The sequence below is a fragment of the Tamandua tetradactyla genome, chromosome 1, assembly GCF_023851605.1.
Source record: "Tamandua tetradactyla isolate mTamTet1 chromosome 1, mTamTet1.pri, whole genome shotgun sequence".
Taxonomy (NCBI): Eukaryota; Metazoa; Chordata; class Mammalia; order Pilosa; family Myrmecophagidae; genus Tamandua; species Tamandua tetradactyla.
This window is the reverse complement of record NC_135327.1, coordinates 226,261,047-226,286,115: the sequence shown is the minus strand read 5'-3', so window position 1 is coordinate 226,286,115 and position 25,069 is coordinate 226,261,047. Positions and strand designations below refer to the sequence as shown.

Here is a 25,069-nt window from a genome sequence, read left to right as displayed (position 1 = left end):
CTGGGGTCCAGAATTTGAGAGAAGAGCAGTTACACATCACAAGGAATCGAAATATTGGGAAAACCCAAAGAGACCATTAAGCTAAATGAAATATTCAGGCCTAAAATCTTCATTTCAACTTTAATGAGTCCAAGAGAGCTCTTAGGATAAGGATTAGCTTTGACTAAATACACATGCAAGGTATTGTCCCTTTAACACAATTGACATGCTTACAACAATTTGCCATTTGCACACTCCTGATATCCTGCAGAAAAAAACCTGGGCCAGGCCTTGTTCTTTTGCGTACACTTCTAATCTATAAAATATAGATTATTATATAGGTAGCACACACTATCTTTGTCCATTGGAATACATCTCAACAATGAAGTTTTCTTAGAATCTAAAGATACTTCCTGGCTAGACTTTTGTTGTCACTTACATGAGATGGCTTAGTGAGTGCTAAGCAGAAAATAGTAGAACAAGTGGTGGTGTGAGAAATACATTTCAGCACTGGATCGCTAGTCTTGATGCCTCAGACCTCTCCCACTTCAAGTTTGGGCAGGGGCAGGACCTGCAAAAGAAACCAAATGACAAAGATGGCGACCTCACAATGAAGGACATTTGCTTTCCTGAATTGATTTCCCGTAACCAGCATCCAAGGAGGGATGCTTTTTGTGGGCAGTCTCAGAATCTCAGTTCGAGATGTGGGTTCATTTCCTCGAGGAAACTGTGTGTGATCTTTCTCACCAGACTTTCTCAAAGGCTCCACTAGGTCAATGCTGAAAATGGGACTGGGGAAAGCCATTTCAGTGGTGTAACAGCCTCCTGCCCTGGAGAACTCTCCTGACTCAACACTTCCCTCACGTTTCTTAGAGGAAGAATGAATTGGAAACTTGGTACACTGGTGTTTTGCATATACACTAGGTGTAACCCTTGGCACTGGGTGCGAGGGAGATGAATCACCGGGGTTATGCCATGGAAAAATCATCAGGTTTTCCATAACTATTTAGGTTTCAGAATCTTTTATTTTCATAGGTATGGATTACTCTGTTGGTATGAGTTGGGGGGTTGGGGGTTAGTGAATGAAAAAAATATATAGTGACATAAAAGAGGAAATACTGTTTTTTTTTAAAAAAATGCTTGCACAGTAAAACCAAATACAGCTAATTCCGTATCAGCTTTGCAAAATTCCATATCAGCTTTGCAAAGAAACGTTTCAGGTGTGGAGATGAATTAACAGGATAATATCCCTATATAATGGCATGTCATTCCTTGCCTTAAAAAAAAATGCTGTATAACTCTGAGGTAATTACTGCCCCAATGAAACCAGTAGGATATGATTATTCTCATCCTAAAAGAATTACCAGCAAATTTTTTTCTAGGATAGAAGTTGTTCCAGTTCATTTCAGCATTCACACTATAGACCCAACTTGTTTTAAAGCTATACAGTAAATGGTAGAAATTTAATTGAAGATAAATTATAAATGAAAATCAAAGTGAGGGTGTAATCCTAACATTTTATGAAATGGGAAATGAGAACTATAACTGCATTAAAATTGGTTGGACTCCTGTGCAGCCTTTTTGGAACACACCTGCTTGTAGCATGATATTCACCTTTTACACACCCATTTTCATCAGCAGCTTTGGCAGAGCGTTATCGAGCATCGTGTAGCAAACGCTCTCACTGTCGGGCCCCCTGGATAGGCACAGTAGGTATTTATATGCTTTATATTTGTTTTTATGGTGTAAGAGATATTTTTAGGTTATTTTTATTTTTGGTTAAATTAGCTAAAGATATAGAAAAATTCATTTTTTTAAACTTGGAATTTAATGTGGTCTTGGCAGAAAGAAGACATGTTGATACATATCAAGAAAGCCCACCTCCTCCACACTCCTTAGGATCTCGTAGAGAAAGGAAACCAGGGAAGTTTCCTGTTCTCAAAATCTAAAGGAGCTCGGTGGACCCAGAGAGTACTTTAAGCTATGTACAGCATATGCTTAAAGTACAGTGTAGAGCTCAAGAACAGGCAGGCTAATTTTTTCACGTGCATTCCCTGCACAGTGATTTCAGGGAAAAGCGATGGCTTTGGGGAGAAATGTGAGGCCACATTGAAGAGGGGGTGCGCTCTGTTCTCACCTGCAAGCCAGGCATTCAGAAAGAGCGCAGCTCTGATATTTTTATGGGCAGTTACGTTGGTGGTCAGTGGGCCTGGATGAACTGAGTGATTTGGGGAAGAGCACTTAACCTTGGTCATTTGAATGAAAAAAAAAAATAGTGGCCACGGGATCGGCCGATCTTGGGGAAAGCCCCCCTCTGGCTGGGATCCCCCCGCGGTGTGCCTTCCGGAGGGTCTGTGAGTGAGGTTGGAGAGTGTGCAGAGCAGCGCTGCCCACTAAGCCAGACCACACGCCAGGCGCGGGACTTACTTCCCTCGCTCCTCATCGCGACTCTGGAGAGCTGCGTGGGGCTGGCCCCGGCCGCGGGAACACCGGCCCCGGCGGCCACCTCCCGCCCCAGCTCACGGACAGTGGACTTGGGCGCGTGCCGCTCCCCGAACGCCGGTGCAGGAGAGGATTCAGTCTCTGGGTACACGGGGCTACTTTAGATTTCGAGAGCTTGGTGGACAAATGAAGCACCAGAATGAGGAGCCCTCCTGAGCGGAGCTCCCCGGGAAGGCCGCATGCATCCCGTGCGGCATGTGGCACGTTTGAGTGATGCTGCAAAGTCTGTAGCTCCCGGCCCTGGGGAGAGGTCCCTGGGGGAGCGGGTGAAAGGAGGTCGGATGGGCGTGGGAAATCCTGGTGGACGGGAACCTCCGAGAACGGAAAATGAGGACAGGAAAGCGGAAGGTGTCTGGTGACACTTCACCCTGCCTAAGGGGTTGAAATTCACTTTGCTTCAAGCTCTACCCCCCAAAAAAAGTTTTTAAAGAAGTAGACGGTATTTTTGAAGCAACTCATGACCTTTTGGCTTTAGGCCTAGAAGCTTCAGAGGTTGAAAGTAATTTTCTCTGCTGCAGATTCTCCCTGGCTTTGCAGTCGTGACCTGGCACCTAAACAACAGCGATGTGGGTGCCGGAGGGGACAGCGTCTTCCGTGCCACGTGATTCTAGGAGCGGCCTTGGGGGCAGCCACCACGAAATTTCGGGGAGAGGGCTTGTCTGATTTAGGTTGTGAACTCACCAAAGGAAAGTGATTGAATGTGCCTTTTATTGTATTTGAAGGTGCTTTATTGTGTCCTAGTATGAAACGATGTCGGAAATCACTCTGGCAGGCAAGTAGTGTGTTTTAAAAGGACTTTGTGTCGATTACACTACTTTCAATCTGTTTTCATGATCCCTGCAGACTGCCCAGATAGTAAATCATCGGTAATTAAAAAGAAATCTCCCTTCAGAGAAGAATCAAAGAAATTCAACTTCTACATCATTTAATTTTTGACCTCTGGAGGGATGCAGTAAGCCATTTTTACTACCCGCTTGTAGTTGACCTTGAAACAGGGTCGACCTGCCCAATGCAGTCTGCCAGTGAGTCCCAGTTTTATTCTTATTTGCATGAGGTTAAGTGATAGAACCAAAAGAAAATTCATAAAGCGGGTTGTTCCCAAACCCTGTTGTCTTTCTCCATTCATTGGAGCCTAGCTGAGAATAGATATAAAGCAGGGGGTGGGGAGAGGGAAGAAAAGTGGGGAAAAGAAGATGAGTGGTAATGACTTAACATTAAGAGTGCTTTCTGTGGTTGTTGATATCTAATGGGCTGTGTATTTAAACTGTCACCTTATCAAAGGGTGACTATGTGCTTCATAAATAGGTGTTTGGAAACTAACTCCTTTTTTAGACATTTTATATCTTCCTGGTTTCCTACCACCTCCTGCCATCCAGCAGCCTTCATTCATCCTCTCCTCTGACCTGGGAGTGGTTGAGCTGTGCAGTGACACCCCTCTCCTAGAGCCCCTGCCTGTCCCCATGGCCACACCCTTTGCAGCATCTTCCGGAGTCAGCATTGGTTCACATCTTAGACACAAACGGATGCTCAACCACAGGCTGATGTCTGTTGCCCATCGTGAAATGGGGCTTATGCTGTGAGAGAGGGGAGGCTGGGCACCGCAGGTCTAGACAGAACTCATAGAAAACCATGAAGTAAATCAAGTTGCCTTTTGCATCAGTTACTTCTTTTCTGGACCCCAGTTCCTGCGTTTTATCAAAATCTCCCCTCTAGAAGAGCCCTAATAAGCTACTAACACTCAACTCTAACTGTCTGGTAAGGCTGCAGTTGTATCTGTCCCAGAGATGTATGCACTTTTGATGATGGAGCCCCAACCCCCTGCTAATCTCACCAAGGAGCTATGGGGTTGCAGGTTCAGTCATTGGGGTGGCGAGGCTGTCTTGGAACAAGGTGGCCCCTTAGTGTCCACCCTCTGCCCGCACAGCCCTTCCACCAGCTACAGTCCAAGAATCTACATGCTCTGTGTCTAGTACCAGAGGGGGAAGATCCAGGTGAAAATGCACCTGAGACCCCAGCTTAGGCCAGGAACAGGGCTTCAGGATGCCCGAGGCACACAGCCCCTGCCCAGCTGCTGTCTGTTCTCATCTGTCAGCAGCCAGCAGTGTCCTGCCCCCCACCCACTGCAGCCCTACTTGTCCCACGGCCTGGGAAAGAGGCCAGTGGACAGATCTACAGCAGAGCCAAACCCTTTATCCCACGTTCACCCTCCATCTGCTCAGGTGATGGAGAACTGCCTCGCAGATGGGGAGCTGGGCCGGCTGGCTGAGACGACCTTTCAAAGACAAATTGAGTCCAGAGAACTGGGACCTTCTTCCGAGCATCCTACATGGGATAATCAGGAATCACCGGATAGTTTTGCATTTTCATGCAGTCATTTGCAAGGTGTGAGTGTGCACTGTGAGTGCAAACTAAAATACACTGCTTGGCCTCTCTCATACATGGGTACGATTCTGCCCGTTGCAGATTATGTGAGCAGAGCACCTCCATTCCATCAAAATGGATTCATTCATGCCGGCCAAGCAGATGCTGGTTTGGGGCAAACTCTGCCTTCTGCTCTGGATTTTAAGGCTCGTTGGCCTCACCCCAGAGTCAGCCACACACAGAGAAGGTCAGCGTGAGCCTGGGAGGGCCCCAGGAGGCCAAGGAGCTGCTGCCCTGTGCTAGTTGATAATGCCCAAGTGAGATTCTTTAGCTTTGCGAAGGAGGTGGGAGGTCATCGGGGAGCTTGGTGAATTAGCAGAGGGCCAGTGGGTCGGGGAAGCGAGATTCCACCCCAGGCATCCCTGAAAATCATGAGCCACCTTCCCGAGGGTGTAAAATGGTGTGGGGGCTGCCCCAAGAGTCCCAGACTGGCCCCACAGCCCTCCACATGCGCCCCAGACCCTGAGCAGCTCCCCGGCTCTCCAGGGGAGGGTGGCATGGAAATGTTTTGAGGTACGTGTCTAGACCAGGTGTGGAGGAGAAGGAGGCCCCGCACCCCATGGGAGTGGCTCAGGCGCACCAGCTCTTCCAAGGACGGGGAGGGGCTGCCCCGCAGATGGTCCATTGCAAAGGCCTGTGAGGGGCCGAGGTACCCCAACACCCTCTTGGAGCTCACTGGAGGCAAAAACCTCCGTGACAATAGCATGAGAGTTTGCTTGTGTGAAAATATTTGTTTCTTTCTCTCCCAAACGTGTTTCTTATTAGGTGTGTTCCAGTGTATACCTTCAGCTCATTCCCGTGAACTCTGGAAGGGTTACAACGAAGTTCTACCTTAGCTTTCCCCAGTTCTTTCTTTTTTGCTCTTCTCCCGGGAGGGTGGTCGGTGATCTCCTTAAATGGCTTTGGAAAGCCTTTTTGATGGCATCACTGATCATTTGTGAACCGTGGTTGCACATCAGTTCCAAAAATTCCACGTTTGTGAAGATAAACGGTAGCTCCAAGAATTTTAATTTTGCTCAGGGGTGAAATTTTTCACCATCTCACTCTCAGTTTTCCAGGGTAGGGCCAGAGGCTGTTTGTGTTCTCAGAAACTATGTTTGTCACTTTTTGCTATTATTTCCAGATAATTAACAAAGTGTATTCAGAATTTAATGGTTACGTGCATTTATTATTTGATTTTAATCCAATTGTAAAATTTGAGGGATGACTTAAACTTTTTCGGGAAGAACTTCTAGAATTGAACTTTCTAAATTTCAAAGACTGAAATCTTTACTTACTTAATGAACAAAAAGTTGACTGGACATAAGAAATACCAAGCAGTGGTATTCACCCAGCTAAAGGAAGGATGCGTGGGGCCTACTCCCAAGACTTCAAGTTCGTGCTATCAGTCACGATCAGCAGTCGCTGGGTTTTCTTTCTTTTTTGCTCCTCCACAAAACATTTTCCTTAATTGCCATGTTAGAATCGTCTGTAAACAGGGCCCAGTTAGGTTGTGCTTAATCTGCAGTGATGATGTGTGATCACACCACACCAGCCAGCCGTCGACAATGGCACGGGCGCCTCATCTTTACTTAATACCCACCCGTCTTTGACTCTAAGCCATGGCATCCCTCACTTATTTGATTGCCATTAACAGAGAAATCATGGCTAGTATTGTACAAGATGGTATTTTTCTCCCAATAAATACTTGTCAGCTTTGCAGAATAATTTCAACCCAAAAGGGATGGAGAAGTCTTAGTCTGCCAGGGCGGCTGTAACAGACACTCCAGATCGGGTGGCTTCAACAGCAGGAATTTATTGGCTCACAGGTTGGAGGCTGGAAGCCCAAATTCGAGGGTCCTGCCTCATCTGAAGTCCTGGGAGTGGCATGCAGAGAACCCTGACGCAGTCTTTGCCCCTGTCGCCTGGCCGGCTCTCTCCCTGGCTCTCTCCGTGGCGGTCAGGTCCTCTCCTTCTAAGGTCTCCAGGCATATGGGATTAATCCCTGTCCTGATTGCTTTGGCCTCCCCTTAACTGATCCTATTTAGAAACGCATTCACCTCCACACGGTCGGGGCTGGGACTCGAGGTGCCTCTATGGGGGAACAGTTCAATCCCCTCCAGTATCCGGAGCTGGTTGTGCAGATCAGACAGTTCAAAGGCAGGGAAGGGGCCTGACAGCACCGGGCTGGGGGGGCAGCCCGTCGTCCGAGCCATTCAACGACCTCGGGACCCCAACGGCAGCAGCGGCGCCAAGCTGGCCACGGGGGCTGGCGTGGGGCCGGGGCAGACTGTGTGTCCGTGGGCAGGGGGGCTTCCAGCCAGCAAGGCTCAGAGCCCGTCCCCAGCTGAGAGCCAGTGCTGACCCCTGCCCCAGGGTCCCCACTGGTTCGTGAAGCCAGGCTGTGCTTTGTGGGCTCCTGGCCCCGCAGCTGGGCCGGCCATGCCCACGATCTCCTTCCCCTTAGCGCCGTCGCTCCGCTTTCCATAGGGCTTCACGGTTGGCAGCGCTTTGCTCCCCTCTACCTGGCTGCGGCCCGGTGGGGTAGACAGCGTGGAGACTGCGCTTGCCCATGGGGAGGGGGAGGCTCCGGCCACCGGCCTGTCCGCACCTGTCCAGGTGCAGAAAGCGCTGCACCTGGGCCCGAGCCCGGGAGCTGCTGGCACCAGGCTCTTCCCCGTGTCCAGAGCCCCATGGAGAGGGGCCTCCAGCCCAGGCACAGGCCTGAGTCAGGGCCAGAGAACCCTGTCATGTCCTTCTCCCTCCCAGAGTGGTCATCCCTGGACGCCCTGTCTCTGCTCCTACCAGCTATTCTGGAAGCTTCCAGAGCAGAGCGTGTGTGCAAAGGCAGCTCCTGCCCACCTCGGCCAGGGAGGGAGGCAGTGCTCAGAGGCGTTGGCCCTGCGCAGTGGCCAGGGTCTGGGGTGGACGCGTGGCCAGCAGCCTCAGGCTGGTTGAGATCTTGGGGAACAACAGAAACCCGGGGCCTGGGAGCGCTTTCCGCCCAAGGGGTGTGGCTATTCTGTGGGGGCTCAGTTAGTGCACCTGTGGGAGAGGGTTTCCGTAAAAGTGGCCAAGGTGCCATGCTAAGTCGAAATTCCACATGGGGTGCGTGCCGTCCTCCTTTGGAGATGCAACAGCACGAGGACAAGGAGGTGACCCCTGCTTAGGGTGCGTGGGGGGAGGGCAGAGGCGTCCATGGCGTCGGGAGGGCAGATATTGACGCCTAACTGCAGATGAGGGCCCAGAGCTGATGTGAGAGCATCTCACAGCTGTGGGGGGGGGGGGGGGGGCTGTGCCATCGGGACCAGGGTGGGAAACGGGTAAGATGGGCCGAGTGTGCGCCGGTGGGGACAGGAGGGCTTGCTGGCTTCGCATCTGCCTTCTGCAGGCAGAGGCAAGAGTGTAGACATAATTGCACACTCACCACCTTGAAAGCCAGCGCTCTGTTGCCCGCATAAGTATACAAAGTGTGTGTGTAACACCTTTTTGGTCATGAGAATTCAAGCCCAGAGGAGACCTTCAAGCCACAACCCAGCAGCCCAGGATGCTTTACGCATCAGGAAACTTTCAGAGAACATGGCTCAAGGTCTCACAAACTGAGGCTCAAAGGGTCTGTCCCTTTCTGAAAGGCGTCCCAAGTCCCCCAGTTCTTATCCCATTATTCTGGATATTTGGTTATATAGATTAGAAGCCTTAGCATGGGGCTGTGTAACTTTATTACTTATAATATAGCTAACCTTTAGAAAAGGAGTTCTCTGGAGCAGGGTTGCTCAGCGGGTGGGGGTCTGATCCCAGGTGGCGGGAACTGCTTTGTCTGGAAGCTGCTGAAAGCTCTGAGTTTCGGCGACGTGGTTACCAAGGCGACCGCCCACGCTGGCTTTCTGGCGCTCCTTGGTTTTGGGTCTCGGGGCTGCCACTTCTGGTGTCTTCAGTGGCCACTCCCTGAAGCCGCTCAGACCGCTCAGCCGGCCAGCCGTTCCTGGGGGCTTTTGCACAGACGGGCCGCATACAGCCCACGTGCCTTTGAACAAACGTGAGGGGCAGGACGAGGCTGAAGAGCGGCCCCACGCCCGCCGCGTGGAGGGCTCACTTCCAGCTGCGCTGGGATTTCCGCGGCAGCGTTTCCGCACGCGCTGCAGGCAGTTGTCCTTGGGCAATTGCAGAGCGCCCCCTTGTGGCGCAAAGGCTGCAGGCCCACTGGAGAGAAAACGGGGAGGCGGCAAACGACACGTGAGCAAGGGAGCAGCCGGGCGCTTCTGTTCACCCGGAGGGTCTTCAACTTCTGAAGTTCTCAAATGAACAGAATCCCATTTCTCCCCTTTTTCCTAATTCATCTGGACTGGGTCATATCATATTAAATGCTGTTTTTCAGAATTGAAAAAAAAATCGGAAAAACAAGCACAGATAATTGGATGCAAAATCCCAGGTGACTTTTTAAAAACAATTCCTTTTGTCTTACACAATTAATAGATGTACATTCTGGGAATGTTAGAAAGAGCAGATAAAGAGTAGAAAATAAGAATCATAATCCCACAACCAAGATAGATGACCTCTATTAGCATTTTGGTGTGTAACCAACTATTTTTTTCTAGGCAAATACACTCAAAGAGAACCAAACACGCTTTGCTGTATTTTGTAGCATGCTTTTCAATCCCACTTCGTTGCGTGTAAGAGCTTCTTTCCATGCCGGCACAGAGCCGTCTTGTCCCACCGAGTGCACGCATCACTAGATACAAGGCGAACACATGGGGTGGCCTTGGGATTAGTTCGGATTATTTCCTTAGGGTGCATTGCTAGAAATAGAAGTCTGAATCAAAAGGAAATGGGCCATTTTAGGACTTTTGATAGTCACTGCCAGTTTTTTAAAGTAAAGTATCTTTGGGGATAGCGCAATTTTTTAAAAGGGCTTTGAGTTCCTAACATTTGTTTGTTTAGCCTGTGCCAGGATTGAGCATGTTACTTTACAAGCCTGACTCTCATTTAACCCTCATGACAGCCATGCGAAGTAAATATTATTATCCCCACATTACGGAAATGAAGTAGCGATGGTGTGACATCACATCAGGGAGGCGGTGGGCTTTCCCAAGCGTGATGACAAGAGCCGCGGCATTCCTCGACCCTTGAATTGAGTGGAAAGTCCACTGGTTCGAGAGAGAGCAAACAGAAGAGAGGAGAAAAGAAATATGGTCCCATGGATTTAGAAACATGGGTAAAAATCCAGGTGAAGACCGGGTATTAGGGGCTTCGTGTTGAATTTGGTAGATGATGCAGTGATCATTATCTAATGACAAATGCTAGAGAACTTCTAACATGAAGATGTTTTCCCTCAATCTTGTCATTTCTTCATGAACACGTAATTCTTTAAACCACACTGAGCCTTCAAACTGATTTTCTGCCAGACAGTCCAGAGTTGACTACATGCAAAGTGATGTCATGGATTTGGAAAATCTTCCATTTCTGAACCAAACCAGAACCGTTGGTGAGCCTTTTTAAGTGTTAGCAGTCTCCAGAGTTCTTTGCAGTTCACCTCTCACTTTTGTTGGTCTTGAAAGGTCTGTACATTTCCCATTTTCCACCTTAGTGATACCCTTTTTTTAAAAAAATGATTCTATAATAATCTTTATTATGGAAACTTAGTAAAAGACATATTAAGGGAAGGGTGCTGGGTGCTGGCTGTTTATCCCTGCTTTTCTCTTCCATGTCTGTGCATGAGGCATTTGGCAGGCATTCGCTACTCCTCATCAGCTCTTCCAAGACTCCCAAGCATTCTCTTCATTCTTAGGAAAGAGACTTTTTTCTCTTTTCTAACTTTTTCTCTCATTTTAAATTTTTGTTCTCTATTAGAGAGGTTTTGGGTTTACAGAACAATCATGCATAAAATATAGGATTCCCATGACACCTTCTGTTAAGGGGGCTAACACCTTACACTGGTGTGGAACATTTGTATCAATTGATGATAGCACATTTTTATAATTGTGCTACTAATTAAATGCATGGTTTAACTTAGGGCTCACCATGTTGTGCAATTCCACAGGCGTCTTAAAAGTTTTTATTCTGTTGCCATATATGCAATCTGACATTCCCCTTTTAATCATACGGTTCACTATTTCAGTGCTGTTCCTTGCAGTCACAATGTTGTGCCACCATCACGCCCATCTGTTACCAAAACTTCCTTCTTGCCTTTGAAAGAGCCCCCAGTACCAGTGAGTGCACAGCAAATCCCTTCCTCTTTGCCATTTCCTCTTATGATAGCCATTGAATTTATGAGGAGGCCCGGAAATAATGAAGGTGGCCTGCCACTTAATTTGCGTTATTATTTTGCCTCTTTAGCTGTTTCTCTGAGGTGAAGGTCTCTGGGCTTCCTATCACACTCCTTAATCCTTGATGTGCCTTTTCATCATCGATAAACTTGAGTATCATCATAATTTTCTGGAGTGATTTGAAGATCCTCAGCTTCTTTTCCACACGCTCTTTCTTATTTTTTTAGGAGCCATTTCTGGTTTTATAGTCAAATCCACAAATCCGGCTTCTACACACTTGAAGAGTTGGCAGGAGTATGTGAGTGGCCTCCTAAAAGCCAGGTTTATTTCTCTGCTTTCTGCCTGCAGGGCTCAGAACCTATAGGACTTAAAACAGTTTCCACACAGGTGGAGGCTGCTGAGATGTGAAGAGGGTTTCCTGTGAGTTTGATGTTGCAATTCGGGGACAACTTCTCTGGGAGGATAGAGACTGAAGTTCCTCTGGCCTCGGTTCATGGGCCTCTTCTTCATAGGAACCATTTGCCCTGTTGTGTCTGCAGAGAGGGACCCCCTCTCTGGCATCCCTGGGACCCCCTGCTCTGAGGCTGGGAGACTTCTGGCCTCCAGCCTTCCTTGGCCCTGACCAGTGACGGCGACAAAGAGACCAAGAGAGTTGGCGTCTGAGGCACCCATTTGTTTCTCTGTCCCCTCCACTCTGTTTACAGCTGACTCTTGCCTGAAACAACTACTTAGCACCTGCCCTCTTCCCGGTTAGCCAGGGATTTTCGTCTCTATTGCAGGTCCCTCTGGTGAGAGTGGCCTTGCCGAGGTAGGGGCCTCTGGGCCTCTCCTGGCAGCCTCGTCCCCTCCCTACCTCCTGCCCCCACCCCCCGCTGGCCCGTGCAGGGCTGCCTCCCTGGGCGCCACTGCCCTGGCCCGTTTTCTGCCTTATGTCCTTGAGCTGGGAATTTCTGTGATTTTCGGTGCCTTTCCCCCCTTGCCTGCCCACTCTTCAGATCTGTCATCCCGTTTTTCTCGCGCTTGTGTTTATCGTGCACCCAGGGGTTTTATTATTTGTGGTCTACTTGGAACTATTCCTTTCATAGCTGGCGAAGCCTGTAAACTCTGCAGAGGAGACCCTGCGCCCTGCAGCCACCCTCATCTCTCTAGGGAGAATATATTCCCCGAGAAAAGGGCTTTTATGAGGTCAGGCTCGGTCATAACTCTCCCCATCGTGACTCTCTGCTTTTCTCTTAAAGTCCCCTCAGAGTTCGTTGCCTTTTATTAACCCTGAAGTGCATTCTGGGTAGAATGTTTTAGTACAACTTCTGTCTGTGTATCCGTGTTTTGGGCTTTTTTGGCGTTTGAATATAGACAACCATATGCAGAGGTTCCTTTTCTTCTGCTGGACATTTGTGTCTGATGTGTGTGACCAGGTTGCAAGTAAAACACAGGTCTCAGGAGGAGGAGAAATAAGCATATGTGTGTGTGGGTATGTGTGAATGTGTGTATGTGTGTATATGTGTGTCTGCATGTGCAGATGTATATGAGCACGTGTGCATGCAGATGCAGGGTAATACAGCTCACATGTGTCCACCATTTAGTTGTGAGGTTGCTTGCCTCTCCCCTGTGTAGAGCTGCTGTGCAGACATATCCAGGTTTCTGTGAAGTATGTTGTGAAGTGAGCTGACAAACTCTGACCCTTGTTCATTGATTTGGGCTGCAAATGCAAGCTGTTCTCCTTGCATGAGGATTATGGAAATTTTTCATTTTTAAAAAACATAAAAATATTTTTCTGCCATGGCTTCTTTTAAAATAAAATGGCCCAAACCTTTGTCAGCTGAACAAAGAAAAACTGCATGGTTACGTAATGTCATGCTAAGCAAAGTAAACTGAAGACACATCCATGGTCAGTGGGGGTTAAGTATCAGGATTTGTCCCCCAAATTATCTCCCTGCTCCTCTGGCCCCATCCATTTCCCGTCTGGGCTGATCATGAGAAAGCCTGTCCCCCTGTCCATTGGAGAACGGCCTTTTCAGGCTGCCTGGGGAGCAGCCAGCATCTCCCCAGTGGCCATGGAGAACATGCGGTCCAGCAGCCAACAGGCTCCATTGTGGCAGCTGGGTCCCCGCTGGGTGCTGGCGCAGGCAAGGGGTACCTTCTGGGTGGGCCTGTCAGCTCCCCCCACAGGCTGGACAGGACAGGCTGGCACTTTCCCAGAGGGCGCTGTGCAGTCTCAGAGACACTGGGGTGGGGGGGCAGGTATTTGGGGGAAAACTCATTGCAGGTGCGGGCTCCCTTTCAGCAGTTCTCAGCATTTCTTTTTGAAACATAAGGATGGATTGGCTTCTTTGGGAGAGGTGGGATTAACTTTGCCACACTTTCAACAAGCACAATAAATGGTCCTTTGGGCCAGCCTTTCCTTTTCCTCTCACGTTCTCACCCCTTTTCTCTTCTATTGTTTTCCTTTTTCTCCCGACCCGCAGGCTTTGCAGTGCATGCTGTTCTCTCTTCAGGCAGAACTTGACATTCAAAGGTACTTGATGAAAATTGAGTCGTCCCAGCGAGTTAGTACTCTACTTTTTCTTTTCTGCATTGACTTACACCCTCTTTGTTTGTTTTCGCTCAGCTGCGTGTGGCCTTCTAATCAGCATCAGTGACTAAGCTGGTTTCCCTGTTGACCCACAGCCCGATTCGGACCCACCAAAGCCCGATGCTCACCACATTCTGAAATGTGCTTTCATGTCTTCACTGTGAGAGTTGATGTGAAAATGAGCACTAATTGCATGCTTGCTTCAAAATATTTCATTTACTCACTGCAAGTGGGATTGTGGGATGAGCAGGAATGCAACAGAAATCCAAGGCCTTTGTTCCACCATCTGAAAAGTGAGTCTCGAGCATGCTCACTCGAGGCAGATACTCTTGGAAGTAAAATAGGCACCTGCATCGTTCAAACCATCTCAGAACCATGTGACTCCCACTTTGCTTGGCTCTGATATATCCATTGTTGGGTTCAGATCATTTGACTGACATACATTTTAATACTGAACACGCACATTTATTTAGAACTTCCCCTTTGACAGGCAGTATTCCTTCTAAGTGCTTGACAGATCTTAACATCTCGTAACAACACTTTGAGGGAGTATGTGATCATCCCCGTTTTACAGATGAGGAAACAGAGGCACAGAGAAGTTAAGTCACTTGTGCAAGGCCACACAACAAGGAAGCGGTAGAGCTGGGGTTCAAGTCCAGGCAGTCAGGCCCCAGAGTCCATTTTCAACACATTATTTATTTGTCCATAAACCTCTAAGTCCTCTATGTCATAGCAGGTCAGTTTACAATGTTAATACTGGAAGCCAGTGGGGAGAGTGCCCAGTTCCGTGGCTTAAGCTGAACACCTGTGCCAGCTGAGCCCTCGTTTTCAGGGCCACCCGCGTCCTTTTACTGTCCTGCAAGGTGCTTCAGGGAGCCCTGAAAGACCCAGGTCTGGAGGGGACCTCTTCCCACCTGGCCAGTCCTCGGAGCACTCTGCCCTCTTCACCTCCCCTTCTTTACACCGGATCTCTCATCTTTCTCTAGGCTATCAAGCCCAAATTAGAAAGTTCCTGCCCTAACAGACCTGGGATAATGTTGAGCCGAGCGTATGGAAAATCGTCACACCATGCCCCACCCCGGTTCCGGTGATGCGTTTGCCTTTCATTTCTTCCAAGAGTTTTTCACCCTTTGCACATGTCTATGATCCATGCAAAACAGGGGAATCTTTACAATTTCCTTGCACTTGTATTGTGCACCTGATAGAAATGCAAACAGGCAGAAGGATGCCGGATGCCGGGGCGAGCCCTTCCCTACCACTTTCTGTGGGCCCCTTAACTCATCCTTTCTGCATTCACAACATCATGATGTGGGATTTTCTATCACAAATTCTAGAGGCTAGACCCCCCCACACACACTCTTTATTTTCATATGCTTGAAACAAACTCTCAGTGCTGCTTTTTATTTAGATGTATCTGCAAAAAAAAAAATTATATTTTTGAGAATTCTTTTCAAGATTTCTTTTTTAGCCATTATAAACAAGTGACAGTTCCTGGGTGGCTTTTGGAGGAGGGGGTGAGGTAGAGGCTGGGAATTAGAAGTGCTTTTCCTCCCCTTTGGTAAATGAGTGACTCTGGGGATGTCAAATTCCAATTTTAAAGTTGGAAGCGCCCCTTACTGACCTCAGGGGAACCAGGAAAAGGCCTGGGGGACATGTGAAGGGGTCAGTTGTATCCTCCTCTCACACAGGGTCCCACAAGCCCAGAGACACCCCACCCCCACCCCAAATGCAGGAGAAGAGCCACCCAGAAGCACCTGGTGAGAATTCTTCCTACACAGAGCTAGTCACACAGTGCCGCGTATAGATTGCAGAGTGCTGTCCTGTATGCTTTTTTCAATGCTCCTCACCCCAGCTCTGCCAAGTAGAGGTTCGATGTGCCCCACCTTGCCAGCGTGAGAAGTGAGGTTCCGGGGTCTCCTCTAAGGAGCCCTCTGCCGAAAGTGCAGTTCTCAAGTCTAGGTTTGGAGAACACAGCAATAAAACACTGAAGCCCCTCATTCTAGACGCTGCCTTCCTTCCAGCTCTCCAAACCCTGGCACCTGTCCTGCAGCAGGACTAGAGGGGAAAGTCTTTGGCCTGAAAAACTAATCATAACTTTCGCAGGCAGTTGTTCTTTTCCCGTTTGAAAGTCATTCCAGTGAATCGGGGCAGGTGTTCGTTGCTTGGTGCTGCTTCCGTGCGTGCGAGTCTGGGAATGCGTGCTTGGAAGCTGCAGTAAACTCCACCCCTGCCCCCGGGGCGTGCAGGCCACCTGTCCACGAGCCCTTAAATCTCAGACCCAGAGTCTCCCATTCCATCAAGCCCCCAGCTACCTTCTTCGCCACGGGGTGGCCAGGACGCCTGGGGTCCTCAGGGACAAGGTCCTTTCCTCCTTGAGCGTGGGAGCCATTGGGCCTTACCACTGGGATTCCTGCAGAAAGCCTGGCTGGTTTCCCAGCAGTTCAGTTCAGGGGTCCACCTGGACCTGGGGCTCTACCACTCCACCTCCACTCCAAAGGGCTGAGACCGCTACTGCAGGGATAGGCAAAGTCAGGCCTTCTGTCCGGAGGCTTTCCAAGGTGCGTACTGAGCACAATGTGTTATGCTCATGGTTATTTTACTTGAAATTTCAAAGCCTGCGGCAGGTACCTTTCCTTTCGCCCCTGTAACAGCGGTGATCCTTTTATCTCAGGCCTTTAAAGTGCATTCCTGGCTTTCTGACTTGCAAAGGCATCTCCTGCCTTGCTCTGCACCGGTGAGGGCTGGGGGAGCCAAAGTCTGTTCTGTGGTGTGTGCCTTTCTTGTTTCAAAAGCAAGCTGGCGAGAAGGAGAGAGAGAGGGCAAGTCGGGGAAAGGGAGCGAGATTGACAGAGTGAAGGCAGCTTGTTATGCAGAGACACGCTCCCTGACGTGGATAAGCTAAAACTCAAAGGCAAAACCTGGTAAGAAGAAGGAGCAAATTTATGGAAATGGTTACTGTGTTCACCTGGAACATTAAATTTCATTTAGCTTCAAGCTTCCTGAAAGATGAGCTATTTTATATAATTTTCATTATTTGACAGCATCGTATTACTCCTTCATGGAGGGGAAATCCTTGGTCTTGTTTTAAATTCTCTGAGAAGCACTGTTTGCTTGTGTCTTCCTGAAAGGGCTGACTTCAAGCCGCGGGAGAAGGTGGCAGCTTCCTGCAGGGGCTGCACCCCTGCTGCACTGGACGGGGAGTGCTGCACTGGATGGCTCTTGCTGGACGTGTGTCCGGGTGGGCACGGCCGCACCTGGGTGAGGTCCGCTTTGGGACCTGCGGGTGACCTGACTCTAATCGGATGGGAGGACGCAGGGGCGTGATGGATGCGCTCTGATCGCTCCGGCTCCAGGGAGCAGGGGGACAGCCACGTCCTGTGGCACCTGGTGGGCAGCGGAAGGGCCGCCTGCCGTCTGACCTGCAGCAGGGCCCCTCCCCCACCCACGGGCAGAGCAGAGAGGGGCCCGCTGCCCCCCGCACATCAGGAAGGGGTTGGCGAGCAGGAAACAGGCACGGGACCGAGCAAAACTGCTGAAACTCGGAACTCACCCGGGGTAAGATGTAAGAGCCTTGGCGTGAGGGCTGGAATGGCTGGCGCTGGAAACACCGGGAAGGTGTTATCTTTGCGTCCAAGTGGACCCCAGGGCGCTGGGCTTTGTTTTCCTTTCTTGGCGGTGTCCTTGAAACTGGAAGTCTTCTCGTCCTGGACACCTGTTGGATTTTGCATGGCCTGAAGGGAAAATGGGTTGCTTCTAACTGTCCTTCACCCGTGAATGTGGGTCCTCGTTTCAGGGACCAGATAGAGGAACATTTCCTTTAATGCTCTAACCTGGAGTCCACCCATTGGGAAGTGGGTGTGCACACTTTCAGGTCACTGTGGACAGGAGATTTCCTGGACTCTGAATTATTTAGTGAGAACGCCTTCCCTTTCTCTGACCCACCCTTTAAAAAACAACTGTGCTTATTCAGTAATTCACTGATTTGTAAAAGCAATGCATTGTATATCAGCCCTAATATCACCGAAAGGAAATTCCACACCGAATATTTGGATGTATTGCTTCCACTTCTTTTGTCATGAAAACAATCCTTAAAAACACCTTTATTGTAACTACAGAGTATTCCATGGCATGAATAGCTCTTTTTTTTTTATTAATTAACGGAAAAAAAGAAATTAACCCAACATTTAGAAATCATACCATTCTACATATGCAATCAGTATTTCTTAACATCATCACATAGATGCATGATCATCGTTTCTTAGTACATTTGCATCGGTTTAGAAGAACTAGCAACACAACAGAAAAAGATATAGAATGTTAATATAGAGAAAAAAAATAAAAGTAATAATAATAGTAAAAAAAAAAACAAAAAAACCCTATAGCTCAGATACAGCTTCATTCAGTGTTTTAACATGCTTACTTTACAATTAGGTATTATTGTGCTGTCCATTTTTGAGTTTTTGTATCTAGTCCTGTTGCACAGTCTGTATCCCTTCAGCTCCAATTACCCATTATCTTACCCTGTTTCTAACTCCTGCTGGACTCTGTTACCAATGACATATTCCAAGTTTATTCTCGAATGTCGGTTCACATCAGTGGGACCATACAGTATTTGTCCTTTAGTTTTTGGCTAGACTCACTCAGCAAAATGTTCTCTAGGTCCATCCATGTTACTACATGCTTCATAAGTTTATCCTGTCTTAAAGCTGCATAATATTCCATCGTATGTATATACCACAGTTTGTTTAGCCACTCATCTGTTGATGGACATTTTGGCTGTTTCCATCTCTTTGCAATTGTAAATAACGCTGCTATAAGCATTGGTGTGCAAATGTCCGTTTGTGTCTTTGCCCTTAAGTCCTTTGAGTAGATACCCAGCAATGGTATTGCTGGGTCATATGGCAATTCTATATTCAGCTTTTTGAGGAACCGCCAAACTGCCTTCCACAGTGGTTGCACCGTTTGACATTCCCACCAACAGTGGATAAGTGTGCCTCTTTCTCCGCATCCTCTCCAGCACTTGTCATTTTCTGTTTTGTTGATAATGGCCATTCTGGTGGGTGTGAGATGATATCTCATTGTGGTTTTGATTTGCATTTCTCTAATGGCCAGGGACACTGAGCATCTCTTCATGTGCCTTTTGGCCATTTGTATTTCCTCTTCTGGTAGGTGTGTGTTCAAGTCTTTTTCCCATTTTGTAATTGGGTTGGCTGTCTTTTTGTTGTTGAGTTGAACAATCTCTTTATAAATTCTGGATACTAGACCTTTATCTGATATGTCATTTCCAAATATTGTCTCCCATTGTGTAGGCTGTCTTTCTACTTTCTTGATGAATGAATAGCTTTTTATTTGTCAACCAACCTTCCGGTTGTTTCTAGGCTAATTCATTCTCTTATATAATGGAATATGTACGATTGATTCTCCAGCACTCCAGTGCAGGAAGTACAACTTTTCTTAGTTTTTTCCAAATGAAACTAATCTGGCTTGGCTTCAGCAAATACTGAGTAGTGCACCCTCAGTCACATTTTGGGAGGCACTGGTTTCTCCCTGGGGGTTGTCAGGAAATCCCTGAAGCTGCGCTAGTCCGGTAAAGACTGGGGAGGGGCCTCTGAGCTCTAGCCCACCCTGTCCGCTGCTCTGGACTCACAGTGAACGGCTTCCCGTGCAGTGTGTTGCAGATAGGCTCAGGGGGTTCTTTGCCTCCCGAGCCTGTACCCCCAGTTCCTGCCACTCACCACATCCTCCCAGGGGGTCACTCCTTGCAAATGGAGCTCAGCTCTCCGCTCCACCATGGCCATCACCGCGACAACAAAAACCACCAGCCTCTCCTGCCCCGGAAGCTCAGTCTTCTTGCTGACTTGGTCAGATGTCTCCTCTCCCCTTCCCAGGGCAACTTGAGCTGCAGTTTTCAAATGCCTTCCCCTTCTCAGCCCAATTGAGAGGTGGCCTCCCAACCGCAGGGATGCTGGTAACAGCCTGTGCCCCCGGGAAGGCCTGGGAAGGCCATGGCTCGGCAGTGTACCTGGGAGGCTGCGGATAGGAGTCGAAGAGCCATGCTTTCTTTTATTTTTTTTTGACAGTCACAAAAACGAGACAAATTACTACCATCCCAAATGATTAACCTAACACACAAATAACGCTGTGGGGAATGCGATGCTTCTTTAAGGAATGAAGAAGCACCATTTCTGCCAGAGGTGTCTTGCATCGGTCCGTGTCCAAGCTCATTGGCGTCAGGGGGGGACTTGGCTTGGTGCGTGGGTGCTGGCTGCGCCCACTTTGCTCGGGGTCGTCCCCCCTCCCACCATGGGTGCTGATGGCCGGCTCTTGACGGGGATGGTGTCAGTGGTCAGGGTGCTGGGGCAGCACCACACTTTTTTTCATCTTTCTGATCCGATAATGAAATAACACACCCCGTGTAGGAAAATGTGGAAACAAAAGACGCAGCTGTACCTCCCTCAACTACTGGGTTGTCTGATTTCCCTCCAAACCAAACGCCGGTCTGTTTTCACAGGTGAAGTTCATGAATAACGTCTGGTTCCCTGGAAGAGGGAGGAAGGGGTTGAAATATCACCCTCGAAGAAACAGGGCGCAGACTGAGTTTATCGAGGATAATTCATCAAGATAAAACCTGGAGAAAATGCCTCCCCTTTGTCTGAGCTAGAGAGGGAAAATACTAATGTTCAGAGCTAAATTAGAGTTAGGGAGTACATGAGAATCTCAGATACAAAGTTTGGAAGTTGGCATTAAAAGGGATAAAAATGTGCTTCTCGGTGTAAAGATCTGCTCCCCAGAAGTCCCTGGTTCCTGGGGAACCTGGCACGTGTCCACAGACTGCTCACCTGTCACCGCAGGTCCACAATATGCACTTTTTTTTTAATCTGGTTATAACAGCCTGTTGAGTCCCATCAGGACTCTTGAGTGCTCACACCCACATTTTCTATTAAAAACAAAAGCTGAGTTATCCTCCTCCACAGCCGGGGTCCTTAGGGTCAGGCTCACCCGAAAGTTACATAACTGTGATAAACAGACTCTGGTTCTGACAAGTGAATCTGCAGTTCTCCTGTCCACCTCCCGTGAGATATTTTAGAATTCTGGGCGTCCTCTGTCGAGCCCCAGGTTGACCATCATCAGAGGCGTGGCGTGGGGAGGCGCTGGCTCAGCTCTTGGGTTGTTGGCCTTAAACCGCAGGAAGTGTAGGAGGTGCCCAAACAGCCAGGCACAGCCCAGGCCCCCTGCTCAGGACCCGCCGCTGCGCCACCTGGGCTGGTTTATGTTAGAGCAGGAGGGGGCTGGGGAACAGGTGTGCTCTGTCCTCTCCCCATCCCCAGGCACAAACCCAGCCGTGGACTTTGGAAACCAGGAGGAGGGACAGAGAAGGGGAACAAAGGAAACCACTGTGGTGTCTAGAAAGGGCTTTGTAAGCCAATCAGGAGTGTGAGCATCCCTGGCGATGGATTATTGCCTCTCCTTGAGACTGCAGTATTACGGAGCAGGGGTGGCACAGGAAAAAGGGAAGTTGGTGGATAAAACACTTTTTTAGGGTCCAATATTTCGTTGTCTAACTCTTTAATAAGAATACTTAGCAATTGGAAAGTTCTCTCAAATCAAAGTCAGAATTTTGAGTAGATTTGAGCCACAAGATTCACAAGTGCTAAAAACAGGGTTCAAGCGTCTGAATGTCATGATTAAATTAACCATGTCAATTAATGAGTTGTGGGAATGAGTCATGCTGAATACATTTGCATGTGGAGAGCTTCATTAGATTTCCGAATTCTTTGGGGCGAACTATGCATTAATTAGGATGAGGTAAAACTTCATTAAGGCAATGTAGTGTTTTGTTTTTTTTCTTTTCAAAGTAGAACATAATCTAAAGTCAAGTGTATTTCCAAGCTAACTAGATCCCCCACTGTTCCGCAGTTAGCGTATTACAGAAAGCTGGGTTGGCAGGTCCATTTTGTGGACCTGGGCATTTCAGTTTCAAGAGTTTTAAATGTTTGAAAGTAGGGATGAGAAAATATCATTAATGCCTCCAGCTCTAACTTTTCTTTTTGGTTTTCATCTTCAAATAATAACACCTTGCAAAGAAACAGTAAGACTAAGTCTGCTCCCCTAAAGAAACATGACGGACATGGTAGACATTTCAGCAAATGTTTGTCATGGTGATAAAATGCAAGCATGCAGTCTTTCAAAACCTAACACCGTGCAACCGTGGTGAAAACACTCAGTGACGTAAATGCGGAAAAGTAGACCATTGTGTTAGCTACCCATATATTTCGACAGAGCTGGTGCTATTGGGTCAATAATTTCAAGGACTCCACAGCTAACCAAATGCTTCTGGGTGAGATGATCTTCTCTTCTTTGTACGTTTGTGTGGTGTGTGGCTTAGAGTTAGGAAAGTCTAATCCTGCAGTGATCTTACGTGCTAACCAGTTCAGCCTCTGCCTTTCCAGATAAGAGAAACCAAGACCCAGTGAGGTTGCCTGTTCACCAGCGTTTAGGTAGAAGCAAGGTAGAGGCAGCCTCCCCTGCTGCCTGCCCTTCCTCACCACCGAGCACCTGTTGAAGCCCAAAGATTTTGGGGCAGGTTGCTTAACCTCTTCTGACTCTTCTTGTTGGCAGCCTGGATTAAGAGCAGGGAGGGACAGGTGAAATCTCTGTGGGTAAATCACCTAGCACCGGGCAGCGGGCCCTGTCTGCTAGTTTCTTTGTTCTCTTCGCCTGCCCCTACATTAGAAAGAGAATATTCTAGAAAGCCAAAGGAAGGAAGGCTCTGGGAAGTCCGTTCTATGGCGTCTCTGGGTGGTAGAGTCCTCTTTGAAGAGAGGGATAGAAGAGCTGAATGGGGTCCCCGCTGCCTGGCTGTACAGGCACCCACCCCCTCCCCACGTCGCTCCGGGGGTTCCACGTGCAGGCTGCTGGGTCAGGAGCTGCCGGGTGCTGTGGGTAAATCTCTAACTGGTGGTGATGGAAACAGAGGTAGACAGTGTCGTGCACCCCATGGAGCAAGGAGGGACACCCAGACATACAGACACTTGTCCCCTGCACGGGTGACCCTGCAGCCCCCACCATACTCACTGCTTCATGCGCCCCCACCCACCCACCCAGGGGCAGCCACGGGCAGGGGCCACATGCCAAGCTGTGTACCAGCCTGACCGGAGAAGTCTGCACCCGTCTGAGGCAAGATAAGGGGAAAACTCCAATATAATGTGTTTTTAATTAGGCCAGATCTTAAAGTGCGTGTGTATCCCACCTCCTTTTATTTGGGGATGGGGTGGGGATATATTAACTTATAGTTTCTTTCCTATGGTAATACTGATACCATAGAGTGGGTTTTGTTTTTCAGTGCCTGAACTTTGCAAAATAATGTCTTAGCAACCCTATATTGCCACAGAAACTTTCACCCATGAAATGCAATTGCACAAGAGAATTGAGCTTTCTTTCTAGTTATTGCTAAAAACTGCTAATAGTCTAAGCATGTGCATGCTGGAGTAGCCGGGACGGGAGCAGAGAGCATGGGTCCCCGTCACTGATGGTTTGCATGCCCTGGGCAGGGTCTTCTCAAACTAGTTTAAGAACAAAAGTGGAATCACTTGGAAAGGAATCAGAGGCTGGGACGCCCAGGGGCCCTGAAAGTGTCTGTAGTTGGGGGACTCCACCCCTGGGCCCTGAGGGTCTTTCATTTCTGTTCTTCTCTTTTCCTACACAGCTCTGCTCTATTCTCATTCCTTCTTTCTCTCCCTGCGTCCCTCCGTGTGCATGTCTCACTTGCCTGGCTGTTTCAGCCACAGCTCCAGCTTCAAACGCCCTCACGTTCCTCAGGCCGCAGTGGACACGTAGCAGGGCCTCTCCCGGGCTCCTTGTCCGAGGAAGGGAATCTGCTGAGTGGGGCTGGGTCCACGAGGAGGCTCCGCGGGGTGGGTCTGGTTGGCTGGGGCTGGCTGGGAGTGGGTGGTCCTGCTATCTGTGCACTCCTAAGGGCAGCAGGAGACCCTGGGGGAACCACTTGCATGTTCCCCTAGGGCCTCGGGCATCCGCTCGGGACTCACTCGTGCGGGTGGGCAGGGACTCCTCACAGACAGGGGACAAGATTTGGGCTGAAGCCAGAGCAAGGATGGCCTGATTGCCAAGTCAGACAGTAAAGGTGAAACGTCTCCATGTCCTCAAGGCGACCAGGCCGCGGGGCTGCCATCGCAGGAGAGCGCGGCTTTCGGAGCACACATCTGTCCCTCAGGTTGGGAGCGCAGAGTCTGCACAGGGCCACCCCCTCCGGGGCCCCTTTCGGCCCCTTCTCGGCCTCCATGCCCCGGGTCCAGGAGAACTCTCCCCCTCCCCTTGCCCCCCTCCCGTCCACCCTTGGAATCCGCGGCGATTCCCCCAAGCCCCTGCACTCACAGCGACCCCCCTCTTCGTTTTCTTGTCCGTCTGTCCCGTGCATTCATACTTGGCCCCTAAAATAGGCCTCAGGTGCTCGGCGGGCACAGGTACACTTGCATCTCCCCTTTTCCAACTCCCAGGACCCGTAACGGTGCAGAGCTGAGAACAGAGCTGCTGGTGCATTTGCACTCTGACATCCAGTTCTCATATCAAATTGCAGGATAACTGACCCAGTGCCGGCAATTTCCTTTGTCTCTTCTCTGAACTGAACGATCCCTCAGCAGAGAGCTGGCATCTGAGGGAGGGAAATGTGTGTGAGGAGAATGCAAATCTGTGGCAAGCATTTTCCTTGAAAAGTGGATGACACAAAAGACAGGAGACAGGTTTACATTTGGAATTGAATAGCCATCCACAGGATTAAAAAAAAAAGTTTAGTTCTTACATCTTTATTTTTAGACATACCTAGCACCATGATGACCCTGAACTAGAAATGAGATTTGATTTTGATTTTCTTCTAGGATTATTGTCTTTTGCAATGGGAAATGACAGCTCATCAAATGCAGCCTGTCTCTTGTAGGCTGCAAAGATGGCCAGAGAGCAGAGGCTAAATGTAGTCACACTGCTGAAAGTAATATTATTTCTTGGTTATTTTGCTAAGTTGAATGGGCCTCCTGTTCTTTAAAGACAGTGTCAAGGACACCTGCTCTTGACATTCTGCTGAGCATAGTTATTGCACAGCTACCTCGTTGAATACCATGTGAATTTATCTAAATCTTGGTGAGCCGGGCAGTGATTTGGTGGTGATTTTCTTCCTAATCAAGCAATACCCTTATAGAGTGCCAAACCAGAGCCCTATAAAGAAACGTATTCAAGGAAAATTCAATTTGGAATAAAACTACTTTGGGGGGCTTGGGCAGAAAATTAATCAGAAGGGGACATTTAGCTGCTAGCTGATGTCTTCTTTCTGGTGGGGATGTTG

The 25,069-nt window shown here is 48.8% G+C and overlaps 1 protein-coding gene and 1 long non-coding RNA gene across 21 annotated transcripts in view; one reads left to right on the top strand and one right to left on the bottom strand.

Moving 5' to 3' along the window:
* KIAA1217 (KIAA1217 ortholog) overlaps positions 1–25,069 on the top strand; it is a 425,610-nt gene that overhangs the window by 261,548 nt on the left and 138,993 nt on the right. For 9 of the 19 annotated variants that reach the window (XM_077153831.1, XM_077153731.1, XM_077153709.1 and 6 more), the window contains one exon: positions 13,610–13,690. The exons of the other annotated variants lie outside the window; for them this stretch is intronic. In XM_077153831.1, the coding sequence (XP_077009946.1) occupies positions 13,610–13,690 (81 nt within the window). The remainder of the gene's footprint in view (positions 1–13,609; positions 13,691–25,069) is intronic. 19 annotated transcript variants of the gene reach the window in all.
* Positions 19,833–25,069, bottom strand: part of LOC143677653 (uncharacterized) — a 28,251-nt gene continuing 23,014 nt past the window's right edge. Inside the window, exon 3 of one of the 2 annotated variants that reach the window (XR_013172781.1) lies at positions 19,833–20,255. This is a non-coding gene — a long non-coding RNA (uncharacterized LOC143677653). Of the gene's footprint in view, positions 20,256–24,138; positions 24,386–25,069 lie in introns of those variants that run through there. The other variant, XR_013172780.1, reaches the window with a different exon arrangement.